The sequence below is a fragment of the Bos indicus genome, chromosome 10 (assembly GCF_029378745.1).
Source record: "Bos indicus isolate NIAB-ARS_2022 breed Sahiwal x Tharparkar chromosome 10, NIAB-ARS_B.indTharparkar_mat_pri_1.0, whole genome shotgun sequence".
Taxonomy (NCBI): domain Eukaryota; kingdom Metazoa; phylum Chordata; class Mammalia; order Artiodactyla; family Bovidae; genus Bos; species Bos indicus.
In genome coordinates, this window is record NC_091769.1 from 80,787,513 (window position 1) to 80,810,509 (window position 22,997).

Below are 22,997 nucleotides of genomic sequence, written 5' to 3' on the forward strand. Positions count from 1 at the left end.
GCTGTCTTTTTAATTAAAGCCATCCTAGTGGGTGTGAAGTGGTATCTCATTGTGGTTTTGATTTGCATTTCCTTAATAGCTAATGATGTTGAGCATCTTTTCACGTGTTTATTGGCCATTTGTGTATGTTCTTTGAAGAAGTGTCTATTCATATCTTTGCCTGTTTTAAATTGGTTGTTCTTTTTTTATTGAAGTGTAATAGTTTTTTATATGTTCTAGATACACGCCCTCATGAGATAGATGATGCAAATATATTTTCTCCCATCCTGTGGCTTTTTTTCACTTTCTTGATCATCAATTCATTAAAAAATTTTTTTTTCAATTAAGTTTGCATTTAATTTACATTATTCTGAGTATTTCTTTTTTCAACATTAATTATTTTTTTGTTTTGGCTGCGTTGGGTCTTCATTACAACATGCAGGCTTCTCTAGTTGTGGCGTGTGGGCTCTAGAGTACATTTGGAGTATTTCTGTATCTGCTCTTCTTTATTAAAGAAAAATGCAGTAATTATAGTACCTTCTGTAGAGGATTGTTAAAAAGGATTAAATGAGTAATGTATTCATAAATATATAGGCATATGTGTGTAAAGAGCCTGGCACTTGATAACGTGCTCTGTAAGTGACACCTGTTATATCCCTGCTCTTCCAGTCTTCTATACCTTCAGTAAGGTTTTCTTTGTTTCTTCGTATTCAGTTCAGATCAGTTCAGTTGATCTTCCATATTTCTTGTTGAGTTTATACTTAATGTTTTTGTGTGTATGTTTGTTTAAAAACATGTGGTTTGTAGTTTTAAAATAGTGTATATTTCTATTATGAATGAGATTTTCTTCATATTTTTATAATGGGTTTGGGAAGCTATTAGTTTTATATTCATCACACTTTCAAAATTCTAAGTTGTAAAAGTTGTGACTTGTTTACTAATCCAGGTTACTCCGACGCCAGTGTTCTGATAGGAACTAGTGTTCTTTTGCATTCTGCCTTCTTCTGCCCTGATTTGAATCTTCTTCTCATCTTGGCTCTGCTATTGTGAGTCTTAATCTAATGGGTCTGCCTGCCTCTAGCCTTGCCCTCATCCAGTCTAGCGCATGCACAGTGACCACAGTGTTCTTTGAAATATGAGCCTAGACCTGTCACTTCGATTCTAAGTCTCTTACTCGCTCTCCATTACCTGTAAGGTCTTATCTTACCAGGTAATATAGGGCTTCTCATGACTTGACCTGTATCTCCTCCCTCTAGCATCATTCCTCTCTGTCTCCTTACTTACACATTATGCTCTAGCACAGTGCTGTCCAGTTGAAATATTATGTGAGCCCCATACATTATTTAAAGCTTTCTACTAGCCACAGTAAGAGTATAAAAGGAAACAGGTGAACTTAATTTTAACAGGTATTGTTTAACCCAGTAGATCCAAACTATCATTTCAACGTGAGATATAAAAAATCAGTATGGAATTACTTGAGATAGGAAGTATAATAGAGGTTACTGAGAGTTGGGGAGGGAGGAATGGGAAGTTACTGTTTAATGGTACAGAGTTTGTTTGGGATGATGAAGTAGTTCTAGAAATCAATAGAGATGGGACTTCGCTGGTGGCTCAGTGGTTGGGCATCTGCCTGCCAATGCAGGGGGCACAGGTTTTATCCCTGGTTGGGGAACTAAGATCCCACAAGCTGCTGGGCCACTAAGCCTGTTTGCCACAACCAAGACATGATGCAGCCAAATAAATAAAAATTAAAAAAAAAGAAAGAAATGGATAGTGGTGATGGTTGCGTAACCTTGTGGATGCAGTTATGCCACTGAATGATACTCTTAAAAATGTTAAAATGTAAATTTTGTGTATGTTTTACTACAATGAAATAAAAGGTCACCTTAAAAGTCGATATGGAAGGGCTTCCCTGGTGGCTCAGTGGTGAAGAATCCACCTGCCAGTGCAGGAGACACGGGCTTGATCCCTGGTCCGGGAAGATCCCACATGCTGCGGAGCAGCCAGGCCCGTGTGCCACAACTTTGGAGCCTGTTCTCTAGAACCCGGGAGCTGCAGCTACTGAAGCTCGAGTGCCCTGGAGCCCGTACTCCGCAACAAGGGAAGCCACCGAGATGAGAAACCTCGCACCGCATTGAAGAGTCGCCCCTGCTCGACACAGTTAGAGAAAAGCCTGTGCAGCAGCTTAGACCCAGCACAGCCAAAAATGAGTATTAAAAAAAAATCAATATGGAAATTATCAATAAGATAGTTTTTATTTTTTTTTAAGAGTCAGTCTTTGGAATTCAGAATTTTGCGCTTATGGTGCATGTTAAGTTTGCTTGAACTTTTCCGCTTGTGCCATGACGCTTCGTGCCTTTCTTATCTTCGCACGTGCTGTTGTTCCCTCTGCCTGGAGTGCCCTTCTTTCTGCCTGGTGCACCTAGAGAGTGCTTGCTCATTAAAATTTTTTTTTTAATTTTAAAATATATTTATTTATTATTGTTGGCTGTGCTGGGTCTTCGTTGCAGCATGCAGACTTCTCTAGTCGGGTGTGAGGGCTTAGTTGCCCTGAGGCATGTGGGATCTGAGTCCCACGACCAGGGACTGGAAGGTGTATTCTTAACCACTGGACCCCCGGGGAAGGCCCTGGTTTGCTTGTTTGTTAACACCAGTACCAGTCTCAGAGCTCACCCCTCTCAGCAAGTGTTTCTCTTAATAATTCCCACTCCTCTTCTTGGCCATCCTGTACTCGTGTGCTCGTGTGTGCTTCTGTGGTTTGTGTTACCTCACTATATTGCAAATTGTTCAGTGTACCCACTTCTCCTTTTCTGAATCCTGCATTTTTGAAAGCAGATTGGCCTTTTAACTCTTTTTACTCAGAGTCCAGCACAGTGTTTGGTTTATTGAAAGGGCTGTGTACGTGTTTACTGAATGAATCCCTTGACTGGGGGGAAAAATACCCCACAAAATTTGTCCATATAAAAATGAATTAAGAACTGTTTTGAATGTTGCCAAGAGTTCCTTCATATGGAGGTACCCTACTTGCTCCTTCAGTTTCGCTATTAGGATTTTCTTTTTCACAGGCCACATGATGGTAAATAATAAGTGGGAACCTGGCTGCTTGGGAATTCCAGGTCTGAGGGAGCCCTTCTCAATGGAAGCAAATCAATAATGCTCTGTTTTTTGTTTTTTTTTTTAAGTATTCTGCTTTAACATAACCTGATTTTAGCATTATTAGCCATGAAGGTAGTGTGAAATACAAAAATAAATTTGAAAAATGAATTAATAAAAACACATGTTAGAAGATGTTATTTTCACAGAAAACAAAAATTCGCTTTTCTATACAAAAACTTGTAAGTTGGGGGGGAAGGCACAATCAAGATGCAAATTGAGGGGCTTCCCTGGTGGATAAGTGGTTAAGAATCCCCCTACCAATGCCGGGGACACGGGTTTGATCCCTGCTCCAGGAGGATCCCTCTTGGGCAGCTAAGCCAGTGGGCCACAACTGCTGAAGCGCCCATGCCCTAGAGCCTGTGCTCCACAGGAAGAGAGTAGCCCCCACTCTCCCCTTGCTCTCATCAACTAGAGAAAGCCCTTGTGCAATAAATAAATGAACAAATATATATATTTTTAAATCCAGATTAATCTCAAAGGATAAAATGTTTGGTTGAAACATACAAGAAGAAATTTAGAAGAAAGAAACGTAAAATTTTGGATTGAGTGCGAAGTATACAAGCATAGAAAATGGGGAATTCAGTGTGATTTCAGTGAACTTTACTTACCACAAACTCTGTATGAATCATCAGTGCGATTCTGCTGTTCAAACACCTATCATTTCATCCAGCGTAAATAAAATATAGGGCCCTGAGCCTGGGAAGTAATAGTACCAATGTAGACTACACCAATTAGACCATGTCTCAAGTATTGAATACAGACCTGGGTGCCACATTTTAAGAGATATATTGGCAAGCTTGGAGCCATTCAGAAGGATCTAGCCATAATGGCGAGTGGTCTGTAAACTAGGTCCCAGGAAGACTGATTGGATTAAGTAGAATGTACCAAGGGAAGTCGTAAGAGCTGTTTTCACATATTTCACAAGCTCTTAGGAAAGAGTAAACACTTTTGTCATTTCAGAGGCCAGACTGAACATCAAAGAGAAAAATTTCCATGTAGGGAACTTTTACAGAATGCAAGAACGTTTCAACAAAAACTGCCTCTTAAGGTAATGAACTCTGTTTCTGGAAGTATTCAGGTAGAGATCAGGTCATGATCTGTCAGGATTACGAAGGAAAGAAATCTTGAACTGTGTGAGAGCTGAATTTGGCTTTTAGATTTTAACTCTAGTTCTTTGTTTCCCTTTAATAAGACTGCTGTGGTTTTAGAACCCAGTAGTAGTCATATTGAACATTTATTGAACTCTAAAGTGCTAGCCAATATGCTAAGTCAAGCTATTTCGTCATCTTACTTAAGCCTTACAATAATCCGACATGGTAGGTACTATCCTTCTCATTTTACTGATAAGGCAACTGAGACTTAGCAGTTCAGTGAATTGCCCAAGTTTATATAGCCACCAGGGCTTCCATGGTGGCTCAGTGGTAAAGAATCTGCCTGCTAATGCAGGAGGCGAGGGTTTAATCCCTGGGTCAGAAAGATCCCCTGGAGAAGGAAACGGCAACCTACTCCAGTATTCTTGCCTGAAAAATCCCTTGTACAGAGGAGTCTGGCAGTCCATGGGGTCACGAAAGAGACAGCACAACGGAGTAAAACAACAACAACAATATAGCAAGTGGCAGAGGCCCAGGGTGTTGACTCTGGGGCTTATGTCTTTATCCTTGACCTTCTGCTGCTCTCTGAACATTTTAACTTATTGCTTAATTCATTAAAATGAGATTTCTTTCAGGAATATAATCATAAGTCTTAAGTGTTAAGTGGGAAAAAGTGGGAAACTTACTTTGCCTATCTCTAAAAGTGAAAATGAAGTGTTAGTCACTCAATCATGTCCAACTCTTTGCGATGCTGTGCTCTGTAGCCTGACAGTCTCCTCTGTCCATGGAATTCTCCAGGCAAGAATACTGGCGTGGGTTGCCATGCCCTTCTCCAGAGGATCTTCCCAACTCAGAGATTGAACCCAAGTCTGCTTTGCAGGCAGATATTTTTTTTTTTACAGTCTGAGCCACCAGGGAAGCCCATCTCTAAAAAGCACCACTTAAAAAAACATGCTTCTCCAGAATTGAAAGAGACACGTGTACCCCAGTGTTCATCGCAGCACTGTTTATAATAGCCAGGACATGGAAGCAACCTAGATGTCCATCAGCAGATGAATGGATACGAAAGCTGTGGTACATATACACAATGGAGTATTACTCAGCCATTAAAAAGAATACATTTGAATCAGTTCTAATGAGGTGGATGAAACTGGAGCCTATTATACAGAGTGAAGTAAGCCAGAAAGAAAAACACCAATACAGTATACTAATGCATATACATGGAATTTAGAAAGATGGTAACGACAACCCTGTATGCGAGACAGCAAAAGAGACACAGATGTATAGAACAGTCTTTTGGACTCTGTGGGAGAGGGAGGGGGGGGATGATTTGGGAGAATGGCATTAAAACATGTATAATATCATAAAATAAAATAAAATAAAAAATCAGTCCTTAAAAAAAAAAAGTCTTTCCAATTGGAGTTGGAAAAGAGTTGGACGTGATAACAGTTATTTTATGCTATTATTTTATATAATTTTTAATACAGTTTTTTAAAAAAGAATGGCAGATCCTTTGTCACTGAAGATGGTAAAGCATTGAAAGCTTTGGATCCCAGAGCCCAGTCCTTAGCGAGGTATCTTAGTCTGTATTTATAGAATACCACAGACTGGGTGGCTTAGAGACACCAGTTCTAACAGTTTTGGAGTCTGGAAGTCCAAGATCAGATTGCCAGCATGGTTGGGTCTTCTGGGCTACAGGCTGCTAACAACTTCTTATTGTATCCATAGTGGCAGAGATCAGAGAGAAACAAGGTCTCTTTTTCCTGGCACTAATCCTATTCACTGGTGGCTCAGACTGTAAAGTGTCTGTCTACAATGCAGGAGACCCGGGTTCGATCCCTGGGTTGGGAAGATCCCCTGGAGAAGGAAATGGCAATCCACTCCAGTACTACTGCCTGGAAAACCCCATGGACAGAGGAGCCTGGTAGGCTACAGTCCATGGAGTTACAAAGAGCTGGACACAACTGAGCAACTTCACTTTCACTTTCAATTCTATTCACTAGGGCTCTACCCTCATGATCTCATCTGATCCTAATTACCTTCCAGAGGCCCCGGAGTTTGAGATTTCCTCATGAATTTCAGAGGGACACAGACATTCCATTTATAACCCAAGATTTGATTTTTCTCACTCCTAGCCCAGTGTTGAACCATACTGCTTGTTTATAGTATCATAGCTCAATAAGGGAAGACATTTTTCTTAGTTTCATGTGAATAAACAGTTTTGTAGTCTGATAATTGAATTAGAAATATCTATCATAAAATGTTAGCATATAATACCTTGAATTGTTTTATTCATCTAGTAACTGTTTATTGTTATCCGCTCTGTGCTAATTGCTGGAGATAGTTATATATAAATTAAGAAGCCAGTTAAGGTGAAGAAGCATTTGAGGTCCCTATTTTCATGGGGTTTACATTCTGGTGGGAAAGATAGACAGTGAATGAACCAGCAGTCATTAATTCATAAGTCAAGCCAACAGGAGAAAAATCAGAAATATCCCTAAGTTTAAAAAATTGCATACACTTGTGTAACCCACAGCTCCATCAACATACGGAACTTTACTACAATTTCAGAAGTTTCCTTCCTATCTGAAATGCTTTTCCCTGGAATTGGGCGTAACTGGCTCCTTTTTGTCATGCAGTGCACGGCTTAAATGTCTCTTCTCTGCACCCACCTCTCTCCGAGGCAACTATTGTTCAGATTTTTTTTCTACCATAGATTAGTTTTAGCTGTTCTAAATATATATATAAATAGATGTTCTTTATATATAAATAGAACTATATAGTATCTCTTTTATATCTGTCTTCTTTCACTCAGCCTAAGGTTATTTGAGATTCATCCAGGTTGCATGTATTAGTAATAAGTTCCTTTTTATTCTTGATTAACATTGTATTGTATGGATGTACCACTTGGGCTGTTTCCAGTTTGGGGCTGTTATGAATAAAGCTGTTATGAATATGCTTATACAAGTCTTTTTGTGGATATATTTAATTTATCCAACTTGGACTCAGAGAACTGTACCAAATCTGACCTCCTTCATCTTCCAAATCTTCCTTTTGTGGATATTGAGTTTCTGAATCCATCCTTTGTGTCTGTTCTTATATTTCTTAATCTCTTTATCTTTGTGATGCATTCTGAGTGACTTCCTCAGATTTATCTTCAGTTCAGTAACTCTTCCTCTCTCGCTCTCTGATCCACTGTTTGTTGAGTATTGAGTTTTTAAAAAAATTTTAACAAATGTTTTTCATATCTAGAAATTCTACTTTTTGTCTCCTGTTCATGCTTTAGATTTTATTTTCCTGAATTTCCCTGATTGTTACTTTGAAGTCTCTTTCACATCTCAGATATGATTGTGGTTTTTTTTTGTTTGTTTGTTTTCTGGTTCTGTGAGCGATTTTTATTGGTTTTAGGGTTTGGGGTTTTGTGTTGTTTTCTTTAATTTGTGAACACTCTTGTAGGGACTGATCTTCCGTGCCAGTCCTGAATGTTTCTTGCATGGTGGAAACAGTTTTATGATCAGCTCTGTCCTTTTCTAACAGAACTCATCTTTGGTTTTAGTTTCTTGGCTAAGAGTTTCCTTTTGTAAGTATAACATGAACTCAGCCCCTGTTTTCAGTCCAGAGTGCAGATTTGAGGGGTTGTCCTCTTAGGGGGAACTCTGTTCATATTCTCTTTCCTTAAATTGAATGAAAGAATCTTTATATTCTATAGTACTTTACAGTTTTCAAAAGTTTTACACTTGTATTCAGGTATATATGGCTTTTCCCTTATAGATTATTAGAAAATATTGAGTATATTTTATGTACTATGCTATACAGTAGATCCTTATTAGTTATCTATTTTATGTATAGTAATGTATGTATATTAATCCAAAACTCCTGTTTTATCCCTACTCCTCCTTCCTCTTTGGTAATCACGTTTGTTTTCTCTGTGGGTGTGTTTCTGTTTTGCCCATAAGTTCATTTGTTTCATTTTTTTAGATTTCACATTTAAGTGATATCATATGGTATTCGTCTTTCTCTGTCTGACTTCACTTAGTATGGTAATCTCCAGGTGCATCCATGTTGTTGCAAGTGGCATTATTTTATTCTTTCTTATGGCCAAATAATACTCCATTGTGTATATATACCCCATCTTCTTTATCCATTCATCTGGTGATGGACATTTGGGTTGCTTCCATGTCTTGGCTATTGTACATACTGCTTCACTGAACATTGGGATACATGTATCTTTTCAAATTAGTGTTTCAGTTTTTTGGGAGTATACACTCAGGAGTGGAATTGCTGGGTCATAGGGTAGTTCTTTTTTTTTTTTCAGATTTATTTATTTTTGGCTGTCCTGGGTCTTCGTTGCTGAGGCTTTCTCTGATTGTGGTGAGCAGGGGCTACTCTTCAATGTGCTGCCTGGGCTTCTCATTCCAGTGGCTTCTCTTGTTGCAGACCGTGGGCTCTAGGCGCGCAGGCTCAGTAGTTGTGGCACACCAGCTTAGTTGCCCTGCAGCATGTAGAATCTTCCTGGAGCAAGGATTGAACCCATGTCTCCTGCATTGGTAAGCAGACTCTTAACCACTGGACCACCAGGGAAGCACCCCACCCCACCCCCACTCTTTCAGGGAATGAAGTTTTTTAAAGATATTTTTTAAATTAATTTTTAAATATTTTTATTTACTTGGCTGTGCCAGATCTTAGTTGTGGCACATGGGATCTTCAGTCTTCCTCGTTGTGGCATGCTTGATCTTTAGTTGGGGCATGCAAACTCTTGTGCTTCCCAAGTGGCATAGGTGGTAAAGAACTTGCCTGACAGTGCAGGAGACTTAAGAGATGCAGGTTCGATTCCTGGGGTGGGAAGATACCCTGGAGGAAGGCATGGCAACCCATTCCAGTATTCTTGCATGGAGAATCCCATGGACAGAGGAGCCTGGTGAGCTACAGTCCATAGAGTCACACAGTATCAGACATGACTGAAGCAACTGAGCACGTATTCAGTTCAGTTCAGTTCAGTTCAATCACTCAGTAGTGTCTGACTCTTTGCGACACCATGAATCGCAGCACGCCAGGCCTCCTTGTCCATCACCAATTCCTGGAGTTCACTCAGACTCACGTCCATCGAGTCAATCATGCCATCCAGCCATCTCATCCACTGTCGTCCCTTTCTCCTCCTGCTCCCAATCCTTCCCAGCATCAGAGTCTTTTCCAATGAGTCAACTCTTCGCATGAGGTGGCCAAAGTACTGGAGTTTCAGCTTTAGCATCATTCCTTCCAAAGAAATCCCAGGGCTGATCTCCTTCAGAATGGACTGGTTGGATCTCCTTACAGTCCAAGGGACTCTCAAGAATCTTCTCCAACATCACAGTTCAAAAGCATCAATTCTTCGGTGCTCAGCCTTCTTCACAGTCCAACTCTCACACCCATACATGACCACAGGAAAAACCATAGCCTTGACTAGACGAATCTTTGTTGGCAAAGTAATGTCTCTGCTTTTGAATATGCTATCTAGGTTGGTCATAACTTTCCTTTCAAGGAGTAAGCGTCTTTTAATTTCATGGCTGCAGTCACCATCTGCAGTGATTTTGGAACCCAGAAAAATAAAGTCTGACACTGTTTCCACTGTTTCCCCATCTATTTCCCATGAAGTGATGGGACCGGATGCCATGATCTTTGTTTTCTGAATGTTGAGCTTTAAGCCAACTTTTTCACTCTCCACTTTCACTTTCATCAAGAGGCTTTTTAGTTCCTCTTCACTTTCTGCCATAAGGGTGGTGTCATCATCATTATCTGAGGTTGTTGATATTTCTCCCGGCAATCTTGATTCCAGCTTGTGCTTCTTCCAGTCCAGCGTTTCTCATGATGTACTCTGCATATAAGTTAAATAAGCAGGGTGACAATATACAGCCTTGACGTACTTCTTTTCCTATTTGGAACCAGTCTGTTGTTCCATGTACAGTTCTAACTATTGCTTCCTGACCTGCATACAGATTTCTCAAGAGGCAGGTCAGGTGGTCTGGTATTCCCATCTCTTTCACAATTTTCCACAGTTGATTGTGATCCACAGAGTCAAAGGCTTTGGCATAGTCAATAAAGAAGAAATAGGTGTTTTTCTGGAACTCTCTTGCCTTTTCCATGATCTGGCGGATGTTAGCAATTTGATCTCTGGTCCCTCTGCCTTTTCTAAAACCAGCTTGAACATCAGGAAGTTCACAGTTCACGTACTGCTGAAGCCTGGCTTGGAGAATTTTGAGCATTACTTTACTAGCATGTGAGATGAGTGCAATTGTGCTGTAGTTTGAGCATTCTTTGGCATTGCCTTTCTTTGGGATTGGAATGAAAACTGACCTTTTCCAGTCCTGTGTCCACTGCTGAGTTTTCCAAATTTGCTGGTATATTGAGTGCAGCACTTTCACAGCATCATCTTTCAGGATTTGAAATAGCTCAACTGGAATTCTATCACCTCCACTAGCTTTGTTCGTAGTGATGCTTTCTTTCTTTCTTTTTTTTTTAATAGCCCTCATAGAAAAACTTTATTGGAAAGCAGGGAAGACTACCAAGATATGAATGAAACAAAAAATAAAAAAAGTTCAGACATAAAGTGTATGACCTTGGTTTAAGTGGAAATGGAACCGTTTGGTGGTTTGTAGTTAGTGACCTATATTTTCACTTTGTGGCATTGCTGGTGCTACAGCTAAGCCGCTTCAGTTGTGTCTGACTCTGTGCGACCCCATAGACGGCAGCCCACCAGGCTCCTCTGTCCCTGGGATTCTCCAGGCAAGAATACTGGAATGGGTTGCCATTTCCTTCTCCAAGGCACGCATGCTAAGTTGCTTCTGTTGTGTCCGACTCTATGTGACCCTATGGACAGCAGCCCACCAGGCTCCTCTGTCCACAGGATTCTCTAGGCAAGAATACTGGAGTGGGTTGCCATTTCCTTCTCCAAGTAGTGATGCTTTCTAAGGCCCACTTGACTTCACATTCCAGGATGTCTGGCTCTAGATCAGTGGTCACACCATCGTGATTATCTGGGAGGTGAAGATCTTTTTTGTACAGTTCTTCTGTGTATTTTGCCATCTCTTCTTAATATCTTCTGCTTCTCTTAGGTCCATACCATTTGTGTCCTTTATCGAGCCCATCTTTGCATGAAATGTTCCCTTGGTATCTCTGATTCTCTTGAAGAGATCTCTAGTCTTTCCCATTTTCCTCTATTTCCTCTATTTCTTTGCATTGATCGCTGAGGAAAGCTTTCTTATCTCTTCTTGCTATTCTTTGGAACTCTGCATTCAGATGCTTATATCTTTCCTTTTCTCCTTTGCTGTTCACTTCTCTTCTTTTCACAGCTATTTGTAAGGCCTCCCCAGAGAGCCGTTTTGCTTTTTTGCATTTCTTTTCCATGGGGATGGTCTTGATCCCTGTCTCCTGTACAATGTCACGAACCTCATTCCATAGTTCATCAGGCACTCTATCTATCAGATCTAGGCCCTTAAATCTATTTCTCACTTCCACTGTATAATCATAAGGGATTTGATTTAGGTCATACCTGAATGGTCTAGTGGTTTTCCCTACTTTCTTCAATTTCAGTCTGAATTTGGCAATAAGGAGTTCATGATCTGAGCCACAGTCAGCTCCTGGTCTTGTTTTTGTTGACTGTATAGAGCGTCTCCATCTTTGGCTGCAAAGAATATAATCAAACTGATTTCTGTGTTGACCATCTGGTGATGTCCATGTGTAGAGTCTTCTCTTGTGTTGTTGGAAGAGGGTGTTTGCTATGACTAGTGCATTTTCTTGGCAAAACTCTATTAGTCTTTGCCCTGCTTCATTCCGTATTCCAAGGCCAAATTTGCCTGTTACTCCAGGTGTTTCTTGACTTCCTACTTTTGCATTCCAGTCCCCTATAATGAAAAGGACATCTTTTTGGGGTGTTAATTCTAAAAGGTCTTGTAGGTCTTCATAGAACCATTCAACTTCAGCTTCTTCAGCGTTAACTGTTTGGGGCATAGGCTTGGATTACTGTGATATTGAATGGTTTGCCTTGGAAACGAACAGAGATCATTCTGTCGTTTTTGAGATTGCATCCAAGTACTGCATTTCGGACTCTTTTGTTGACCATGATGGCTACTCCATTTCTTCTGAGGGATTCCTGCCCGCAGTAGTAGATATAAGAGTCATCTGAGTTAAATTCACCCATTCCAGTCCATTTCAGTTCGCTGATTCCTAGAATGTTGACATTCACTCTTGCCATCTCTTGTTTGACCACTTGCAATTTGCCTTGATTCATGGACCTGACATTCCAGGTTCCTATGCAATGTTGCTCTTTACAGCATCGGACCTTGCTTCTATCACCAGTCACACCCACAGCTGGGTATTGTTTTTGCTTTGGCTCCATCCCTTCATTCTTTCTGGAGTTATTTCTCCACTGATCTCCAGTAGCATATTGGGCACCTACTGACCTGGGGAGTTCCTCTTTCAGTATCCTATCATTTTGCCTTTTCATACTGTTCGTGGGGTTCTCAAGGCAAGAATACTGAAGTGGTTTGCCATTCCTTTCTCCAGTGGACCACATTCTGTCAGATCTCTCCACCATGACCCGCCCATCTTGGGTTGCCCCATGGGCATGGCTTAGTTTCATTGAGTTAGACAAGGCTGTGGTCCTAGTGTGATTAGATTGACTACTTTCCTGTGAGTATGGTTTCAGTGAGTATGGAAAAGACTCCGATGCTGGGAGGGATTGGGGGCAGGAAGGAGAAGGGGACGACAGAGGATGAGATGGCTGGATGGCATCACTGACTTGATGGACGTGAGTCTCGGTGAACTCTGGGAGTTGGTGGTGGACAGGGAAGCCTGGCGTGCTGCGATTCATGGGGTCGCAAAGAGTCGGACACAACTGAGCGACTGATCTGATCTGATCTGATCTCTGATGGTTTCAGTGTGTCTGCCCTCTGATGCCCTCTTGCAACACCTAACCGTCTTACTTGGGTTTCTCTTACCTTGGACGTGGGGTATCTCTTCACGGCTGCTCCAGCAAGGCGCAGCCGCTGCTCCTTACCTTGGACGAGCACGCATGCACATATGCAAATTCTTAGTTGCCTCTTAGTGTCTGGAGGGGGCTGTGGGCTCAGGAAGTCTTTAGGTAGCCTGGCTGTGTCACCACCCAGTTAGTTGTTTGGCCTGAGGCATCCCAACGTTGGTGCCTACAAGCTATTGGGTAGGGCCACAGGCTCTAATGAACTAGATCAGATCAGATCAGATCAGTCGCTCAGTCGTGTCTGACTCTTTGCAACCCCATGAATTGCAGCACGCCAGGCCTCCCTGTCCATCACCAACTCCTGGAGTTCATTCAGACTCAAGTCCATCGAGTCAGTGATGCCATCCAGCCATCTCATCCTCTGTCATCCCCTTCTCCTCCTGCCCCCAATCCCTCCCAGCATCAGAGTCTTTTCCAATGAGTCAACTCTTCGCATGAGGTGGCCAAAGTACTGGAGTTTCAGCTTTAGCATCATTCCTTCCAAAGAAATCCCAGGGCTGATCTCCTTCAGAATGAACTGGTTGGATCTCCTTGCAGTCCAAGGGACTCTCAAGAATATTCTCCAACATCACAGTTCAAAAGCATCAGTTCTTCGGTGCTCAGCCTTCTTCACAGTCCAACTCTCACATCCGTACATGACCACAGGAAAAACCATAGCCTTGACTAGACAGACCTTTGTTGGCAAAGTAATGTCTCTGCTTTTGAATATGCTATCTAGGTTGGTCATAACTTTCCTTCCAAGGAGTAAGCGTCTTTTAATCTCATGGCTGCAGTTACCATCTGCAGTGATTTTGGAGCCCAGAGAAATAAAGTCTGACACTGTTTCCCCATCTATTTCCCATGAAGTGATGGGACCAGATGCCGTGATCTTCGTTTTCTGAATGTTGAGCTTTAAGCCAACTTTTTCACTCTCCACTTTCACTTTCATCAAGAGGCTTTTTAGTTCCTCTTCAGTTTCTGCCATAAGGGTGGTGTCATCTGCATATCTGAGGTTATTGTTATTTTTCTGCAAAAATGTATTTTAAGAGAAGCATAGCCATTTTATTGTTTTCATTAGTACTGTAATAACTGTTGTGATTCCATTTTCTCTCCAGTGCTGAATGTCTCTGTAGGCATAATGATCAGTTGTTGTAAATATTAAAGTATTTAAAAAAATTTGTTGTTGAAACTTATAAAAATTGATAAAAACAGTACACATTGGGAGTTCCTTGGTGGCTTTTTGGTTAGGATCCTGGGCTTTCTTTGGTGGCCCGGGTTCAATCTCTGGTCTTGAACTGAGATCCCAAAAGCCATGTGGTGTGGCTGAAACAAAATCAAGTACACGTTGAATGGAAACCAAGAGTCACAGAGCAGTATTGTTGTTCATTTGCTAAGTCCTCTTCGACTCTGTGACCCCATGGGCTGCAGCACGCCAGGCTTCCCTGTCCTTCACTATCCCCTAGAGTTTGCGGCTCTTTGCATCAGGTGGCCAAAGAACTGAAGCTTCAGCTTCAGCATCAATCCTTCCAATTCAGGGTTGATTTCCTTTGGGATTGACTGGTTTGATCTCCTTGCTGTCCAAGGGACTCTCAAGAAGCTTCTCCAGCACCACAATTTGAAAACATCAATTCTTTGGTGCCCAGCCTTCTTTGGGCTACTTTGGTGGCTCAGAAGGTAAAGAATCCGCCTGCAGTGTGGGAGACCTGAGTTCGATCCCTGGGTTGGGAAGATCCCCTGGAGGAGGGCAGGGCAACCCACTCCAGTATTCTTGTCTTGGAGAATCCCCATGGATAGTGGAGCCTCATGGGCTTTAGTACATGGGTTTGCAAAGAGTCAGACATGACTGAGTGACTAAGCACAGCAGCCTTCTTTATGGTCCAACTCTCACATTTATACATGGCTATTTGAAATGTATAGGTGGGGTCTAGCAAATTGCTGTGTCTTTGAACAGTGTAGATTTTAGGTCAGAGACTACAGATGGATAGCCCCAGAACCCAAAATAGTTTAAGTTTTAAATTATTTTTAAAATTTATTGAAACCTCAGACTTTTTTTATTTTGCTGGCAGGGTGTCAGAAACTAAATTTGTTGCTGACACTTGAAAACGGTGACATTTCACATAAAATTCAGGTATCTAACTTCTCTTAAGTCATCAAGATAATCTGAATATACTGGGTCTACTTCGCAAATAGGTGAGGAAGAGCACAGCAGCTGGTGCTCGATGATTGCTCTCCCACGTTTTCCCTCCATTACGGAGTCCAAAGGCCACTTGGCATTTATTGTTACCCTTGTGAAAGGGAAAGTCTTCGTCGCTCAGCCGTGTCCTACTCTTTTCGACCCCATGGACTGTAGCCTGCCAGGCTCTGTTCTTGGAATTCTCCAGACAGGAATACTGGAGTGGATAGCCGTTCCCTATTGTTCCACTTTTACTGTTGTTTTAAAAATAGTACAGAAATAGTAGTATATACCTATGTTTTCTATCAAAAATAGGAAAGCAAAAGATAGGTGGTCAAAAACCATATTGTAAGTATTGGTAAAAAAGTTAATCAGTTAATCCAAGGAAGAAATGAAAGGTTTTATTTGAGCCAAATTGGAGGATTGTAACCTGGGAAGAACATCTCAGAAAGCTGAGAATTGTTCCATCACTGAGAAGTCAAGGCACAGTTATAAAAGATTTTTGGGACCTAGGGCTGTACATCAGATGTTGTATTATTGCCCATTTATATTACCAAGATCTAAGTGCCATGTGATCCCTTGTGAGATCAAGAAGGAATGTTATCTCTGAGGAGTTGTCTTATTGATGCTAGGAGAATATTGCTCTTTATGACTGAGCAGGTATTTCTGCCGATGGGCAAGTTTAGGTTAATGCATAGTGCAGATACATGATGCACAGTGGGAAGAGAGAGGAGGCCAAAGGACAGAAAAAATTTTTTGGTTTTCTTGTCTTGCCCTAAAATAATGAATTTTATTTCACATATGAAAAATGTAGAAGAAACTATTTTGTGATAGAAAGGAAGACAGTGCCTACATATTTAATAGGACATCTGTGTCAATTTTCTCTTGCACTTGGCTTGCTTCACTTATTTATGTTACCCTGTTTTGACCTTGTGAACATTTCAAATTGCAGCCCCCTCTTGGCTCTCTAAGTTCTGCTCTTTTTCATTCTAGCCTGTCTTCTCTTTTGCATTGCCCTAGTTTATCCTCAGTAATTGAATGTGTTTTCTATGGGAGAACTACTGAGAACTTCTGAAACAACAGAAAGTCCACATTTACTCAGGCCTGTGTGTTCCATCCCCTACAGCTCACACCTTCTAGAAAAGTAAAAGTCTCCCCACCAACTCGCTGGTGATTAGATTTTTCAAATTGCAAAGCAGATGTTTCTGTTCAACTGTTAGAAATTGAGGGTTTAAGCACAAACAACCCAAGGAAGACCCATTAACTAAAATTTACTCACATTACATCAGCAAGCGGAAGTAAGAGTCTAGATTTTTTCTATTTTGATTTTGTAGGATTAAGAGAGCCCTGGGCAACTGATAGAGGGCAGGGTTTTTTTCCTTGGATGAGGATGGAGATACAGGTAGAGCACCTGCGTGTGTGCTCAATCGCTCAGTCCTGTCCGACTCTCTGTGACGCTGTGGACTGTAGCCCTCCAGGCTCCTCTGTCCGTGGGATTCTCCGGGTAAGAATACTAGAGTGGGTTGCTGTTTGCTTCTCCTGCTTATCTTCCCTACCCAGGGATCGAACCCTGTTCTCCTGCATTTTCCTGCAATGACAGACAGATTCTTTGCTGCTGAGCCATCTGGGAAGCCCAGAAGTAGAGTACAGGACATACCAAAAGGGGGGAAAATTAAAATAGCACTGTTTCACATAGAAATTTGTGGCGATTGTTTAAGTTTGTGGTTACGTGGATTGTGAATGGAACCTTTTTTTTTTTTGCGGGGTGGAGGGGGTACTTGTTTCCGTGTAGCTTCAAATTCTGTTTGTAAATATAGTGTTGCCATTTGTTTTTCAGATTGCGGGGTTAGTGATATGCTTTCCTAAACAGCAGGAAAGTTGAAGATGTCTAAACACTTAGTGGCCTTGACAGTGACCACCCTTCTTGGTGTGGCTGTCGGAGGGTTTGTCCTGTGGAAGGGCTTCCAGCGCCGGAGGAGTAAATCGAGCCCGGTGACCCGGCGGCGGCTGTCGCAGCAGCAGCAGCAGCAGCAGCAGCAGCAAGTGCCAGGCGGGAGAGAGCTGCCCGCTCCAGGAGAGGACCAGCCGCACTCCATTGCCCCCAGAGCCTCATGGGAAGAGAGGATCCTCGGAGCAAAGGTGATGACTGTGTCTCAGGAGGCGGAGTGGGATCAAATTGAGCCCTCACTTAGGAGTGAGATAGAAGATTTTCCAGTGCTTGGAATTGACTGTGAGTGGGTAAGTTAAAAAGCAAAACTGAAACAAGTATTTTCCACTTTTCCAGAGGTCTTGAGTAGTCAAATAGAGGATAAGATTAAAGGAGAATTAGCTTGTTCTTAGTTCAGTTCAGTTGCTTAGTCATGTCCGACTCTTTGCAACCCCACGGACTACAAAACGCCAGACCTCCCAGTCCATCACCAACTCCCGGAGTTTACTCAAACTCATGTTTATTGAGTTGGTGATGCCATCCAATCATCTCATCCTCTGTCGTCCCCTTCTCCTCCCGCCTTCAATCTTTCCCAGCATCAGGGTCTTTTCAAATGAGTCAGCTCTTCACATCAGGTGGCCAAAGTGTTGGAGTTTCAGCTTTAGCATCAGTCCTTCCAATGAATATTCAGGACTGATTTCCTTTAGGATGGACTGGTTAGATATCCTTGCAGTCCAAGGGACTCGCAAGAGTCTTCTCCAACATCACAGTTCAAAAGCATCAATTCTTCGCCACTCAGCTTTCTTTATAGTCTAACTCTCACATCCATACATGACTACTGGAAAAACCATGCTATGCTATGCTATGCTATACTAAGTCACTTCAGTTGTGTCCGACTCTGTGTGACCCCATAGATGGCAGTCACCAGGCTCCCCCGTCCCTGGGATTCTCCAGGCAAGAACACTGGAGTGGTTTGCCATTTCCTTCTCCAGTGCATGAAAGTGAAAAGTGAAAGCGAAGTCGCTCAGTCGTGTCTGACTCTTAGCGACCCCATGGACTGCAGCCTACCGGGCTCCTCCATCCATGGGATTTTCCAGGCAAAAGTACTGGAGTGGGGTGCCATTGCCTTCTCCGACTGGAAAAACCATAGCCTTGACTAGATGGACCTTTGTTGGCAAAGTAATGTCTCTGCTTTTTTAATATGCTGTCTAGGTTGGTCATAACTTTTCTTCCAAGGAGTAAGCATCTTTTAATTTCATGCCTGCAGTCACCATCTGTGGTGATTTTGGAGCCCCCCAAAATAAAATCTGTCACTGTTTCCACTGTTTCCCATCTATTTGCCTTGAAGTGATAGGACTGGATGCCATGATCTTAGTTTTCTGAATGTTGAGCTTTAAGCCAACTTTTTCACTCTCCTCTTTCACTTTCATCAAGAGGCTCTTTAGTTCTTCTTCCCTTTCTACTATAAGGGTGGTGTCATCATCATATTTGAGGTTATTGATATTTCTCCCAGCAATCTTGATTCCAGCTTGTGCTTCATCCAGTCCAGCATTTCTCATGATGTACTCTGCATGTAAGTTAAATAATCAGGTGACAATATACAGCCTTGACATACTCCTTTTCCTATTTGGAACCAGTCTGTTGTTCCATGTCCAGTTCTAACTGTTGCTTCCTGACCTGCATACAGATTTCTCAGGAGGCAGGTCAGGAGGTCTGTTATTCCTATCTCTTAAGAATTTTCCACATCTCTTATTAATTCAGCATACTACCTTGCCAAGATTCTGTTATCTCTGTGTTCTGGATATCTGGAGTACAGTTAGGAGCCAGGAAATGTAATCAAAGGAGGCCCCAAGCAGAATAGCTGCCACCAAATCAGATCACAGGTGGTAGGAGGAACTAAAGATGCCAATACAGTGATGACCAAGAAGAGAACACCTGATGCTGTGGGAAAAGTTTAGTATTCACACAAGGCCTTACAGAGCTACTGAGGGGATTTCTTTATATCAGCAATAGTTGAGTAGTAGTTTATACCAGTGACCTTGGGCCATCAGGAAAGGATTGGGAATTTTTAGTTGATTGTGTATAAGAATTATGTCATTTTAGAAATATTAACATATTTCTATGTTATTTTAGAAATGTTTACACCAGCAACAATAGAAGAAAGCATTAGTAAACATTGAACTTTAGTAGATTAGGAAAATTCTCATTTGTCAAACACCTTGATTATTCCAACCAAATGAAGTGTAACTGCAGAAACAATAGGGTAGGATGAAGTGAATAGTTAGTAACAGCTATTGATTTAATAGTGATATGTTTACTACAGCAGAGTGAGTTAAAGTGGCAAATAATCCAAAACCCCCTTTGTTTTAGCTTTCAGTGTATTGAACTTCTGCTGATGCCACTCCTCCCTTCGGGTGTGATTGCATTTCCCTGATTGCTGCCACAGAAAAACCTTCATCCATCCTCCTTTCCATTCTTCCATCTCCGATTCCCTTTCTCTTTCGTTTGCTTTTGTGTATTTGCTTAGTTATTATTTTTGTCCTTGTTTTATACAGTCAGTATTTGTTTAGATTTACCAAAGTGTTTACCTTTTTCTTTGCTCATCTTTCCTTGTATCTCAGAACTTTCCGGCATCATCCTCTTTAAGGCTGTTGTTTAGAAGTTCACTTTTTGAGGGCTCATTGATAGTAAATTAATTATTATTATTCTGTGAAAGTGAAAGGGTTAGTTGCTCATTCGTATCTGACTCTTTGCGACCCCATAGACTGTAGCCCGCCCAGGCTCCTCTGAATTTGGGATTCTCCAGGCAAGAATACTGGAGTGGGTTGCCATTCCCTTCTCCGAAGGATCTTCCAGACCCAGGGATTGAACTTGGGTCTCTTGCATTGCAGGCAGATTCTTGACTGTCTGTGCCATCAGGGAACCCCATTGTTCTGAAAGTGTCCTTATTTTGCTTTTGATCTTTGAAGATATTTTCACTGGATACAAAATTCTCGTTTAGCAGCTTATCAGTTTCAAGGTCGCTTTCCACTGTCTTCTGGCTTCCATTGTTGCTGTTGAAAGTAACTGTCTGTCTAAATGTTGATTCTTTATACGTACTCAGATTTTTTGTAGACACTTTTAATATCTTCTTTTTGAATTGCTGATTCTGAAGATTCACTAATAATCTAAGAGAGACTAAGTGTTGTTGTCTTTCTGTACTTCCTGCTTGGGATTCAGAGAGAGATCTGGATATGGTGACTGGTGTTGCACCTCAGTTCTAAATTCTCTTTGAAGGCTGCCTTCACCCTGTTTTTTCTTCTCTTCCTCCTCTTCTCACCCCTCCTCTTTCACCTCTTCTTTCTTGCTGAAATTTGATCAGCTATATTCTGAACTTTTTTGCTCTCCTACATGTCTTGTAATCTCTTTTATATTAAACATGTCTTAATCTCTGGATTTATTCTGCACAATTTCTTCAGGTCTCTTTTCAGTTCCCTTTTTATTTCTTTCATTTTGTGTAATCTGCTATTTAACTTACTCCTTGAATCTTTTTTTAAACCTTTTTTTTATTGTGAAATAAAACACATCAAGAAAAGTGCCTGGAACAAAAATATTAATATAACAGTTAGATGGTTTATCTAAAGAGAACAGTGTGTAACTGGAGACTAGGTTAAGCAACAGTATTTGCTAGCCACCCCAGAAGCTCCCCTTGTGGCCCCTTGTAATCATTGTCCCCCCCACCAGGGTTACTGTTATCTTGATTTTATGGTATTTACTTTCTTGTCTTTCTTTATACTTTTACTACTTAAACATGCATCCCTAGACACTGTAGTTAAGTTTTGTCTGCTTTTAAAGTTTAATGTAAATGAAAATATCTAGTGTGTATTTTGTGTCTGGCTTCCTTTGTTCCAACATTATGCTCGTGATGTTTACCGTTGTTGTGAGTGACTGATTTCATTACCATATGGCCATTGTGGGAATATATCCTGATTTGTTCATCCATTTTAATGTTGATGAACTTTTGGTTTGTTCACGGTTTGGGGCTGTTTCGAAGAATGTGAAGTGAACAAATGCACTTATTTTTGGGCGTACAGTATTTATGAGTGGAGTCCTGGGTCTTGGAGTTTTATGTATATCTTTAACTCTTATAAATAATGCTAAATTGTATTCCCAGATGGTTTTAACTAGTTTACCCTCATCAGTAGTAATGAGTGTACCCGTTATTTTCAGCTGTTTTCAGAAGTGGTTCTAAAAATTTAACTTCTCACTAAGACTGTATGAAAACTGCCTTTGTCCTATATCCTTGTCCACATCTGGTACTATCAGATTTTAAAATTTTAGCTCTTCTAATGGATGTGTAGTAATATTTTATTGTGGTTTTAATTTGCATATCCCTGATTAGCCCTGAGATTGAGCATCTTTTTAAAAAAATTTTATTGATCATTTGGATATCTTTTTTTAATGGAGTAGCTGTTCAAGTCACTTGCCTCCTTTTTTTTTTTTTAATCAAGTTTCCTTTTTCTTACTGATTTATAGGAGTTCTTTTATATTATAGTTATGAACGCTTTGTGAGTTAAATGTGTTGTAAATGTCTTCCCCCATTCTGTGGATTGCCTTTACATTCTTTTAAAGCTTGATGATCAAAAAATCTATATAGTGCTGTATAACAAGCCTTACCTTATCTCTCTAGTCATGAGTGTACTCTCCTATATTATTTTCTTGGAGTTTTGTAGTTTTAACCTTGCATATTTAGATTTTATACTCTATCTGGAATTGAGTGTGTGTGTGTGTGTATGATGTGAGGTATAGTTGAGTTTCATTTTCCCCTCATGGATATTCAGTTGTCCTAGCACCATTGGTTGAAAAGATAAAATTTTTCTTCACTGCTGTGCAATGATACTAACTAGTGCTACTAAGCATTTGCTCAGTCGTGTCCGACTCTTTGTGACCCCATGGACTGTAGCCCACCAGGGTCCTCCGTCCATAGGAGTCTTCAGGCAAGAGTACTGGAGTGGGTTGCCATTTCCTTCTCCAATGATACTTTACTATAAAACAAGTATCTGTATATGAGTTTATCTATTTCTGGACACTCTAGTAATCTAATTTTCTGTTCTTCCACCGGTGGTCACAAACTGTCTTAGTTATGGTTGCTTCGTAATGACTCTTGATATCTGTGACAGCAACACTTCCTTTTTTTTTTCCTGTCCTGATCTTAAGTTCTCTGACCAGAGATTGAACCTGTGCCCGCCCTGCAGTGGAAGCACAGAGTCTTAACCACTGGACCTCCAAGGAAGTCCCAGCAAGACTTTCTATCTTGTTATTTTCCCAGAAGGTCTTGGATATTCTCAGTCCTTTGCATTTCCTTAAATATTTTAGAATCGACTTTTCAAGTTCTAACAAAGAAAAATTCTTGATATTTTGATTGCATTGGATCTAATAGATCAGTTTGTGAGGAATTGACCTTATTCTAATATTGAGTTTTCTAATATAAAAATATTTATTTAGATCATTAACTTCTCTTAGTAATGTATTTGTAGTTTTCTGAGATTTAATAAATTCTATTATAAGTGAAATCTTAAAAGATGTTGTTTCTGATAGATAGAAATGTCATTTTATTAAAGAACTTAACTAAACCCACTTATTAATTCTAATTACTTGTAGATTCTTTTTGATTTCTGTGTAAACTGTTATGTCATCTGTGAA

At 40.8% G+C, this 22,997-nt stretch overlaps 1 protein-coding gene across 5 annotated transcripts in view; it reads left to right on the forward strand.

Moving 5' to 3' along the window:
* EXD2 (exonuclease 3'-5' domain containing 2) overlaps nucleotides 1-22,997 on the forward strand; it is a 60,713-nt gene that overhangs the window by 5,104 nt on the left and 32,612 nt on the right. The window contains exons 2-3 of one of the 5 annotated variants that reach the window (XM_070797762.1): nucleotides 4,096-4,183; nucleotides 17,226-17,626. In XM_070797762.1, coding sequence (XP_070653863.1) covers nucleotides 17,273-17,626 — 354 coding nt within the window. In that variant the 5' untranslated portion in view covers nucleotides 4,096-4,183; nucleotides 17,226-17,272. Of the gene's footprint in view, nucleotides 1-2,217; nucleotides 4,184-16,191; nucleotides 16,893-17,225; nucleotides 17,627-22,997 lie in introns of those variants that run through there. The other 4 variants (XM_070797761.1, XM_070797763.1, XM_070797760.1 and 1 more) reach the window with 4 other exon arrangements.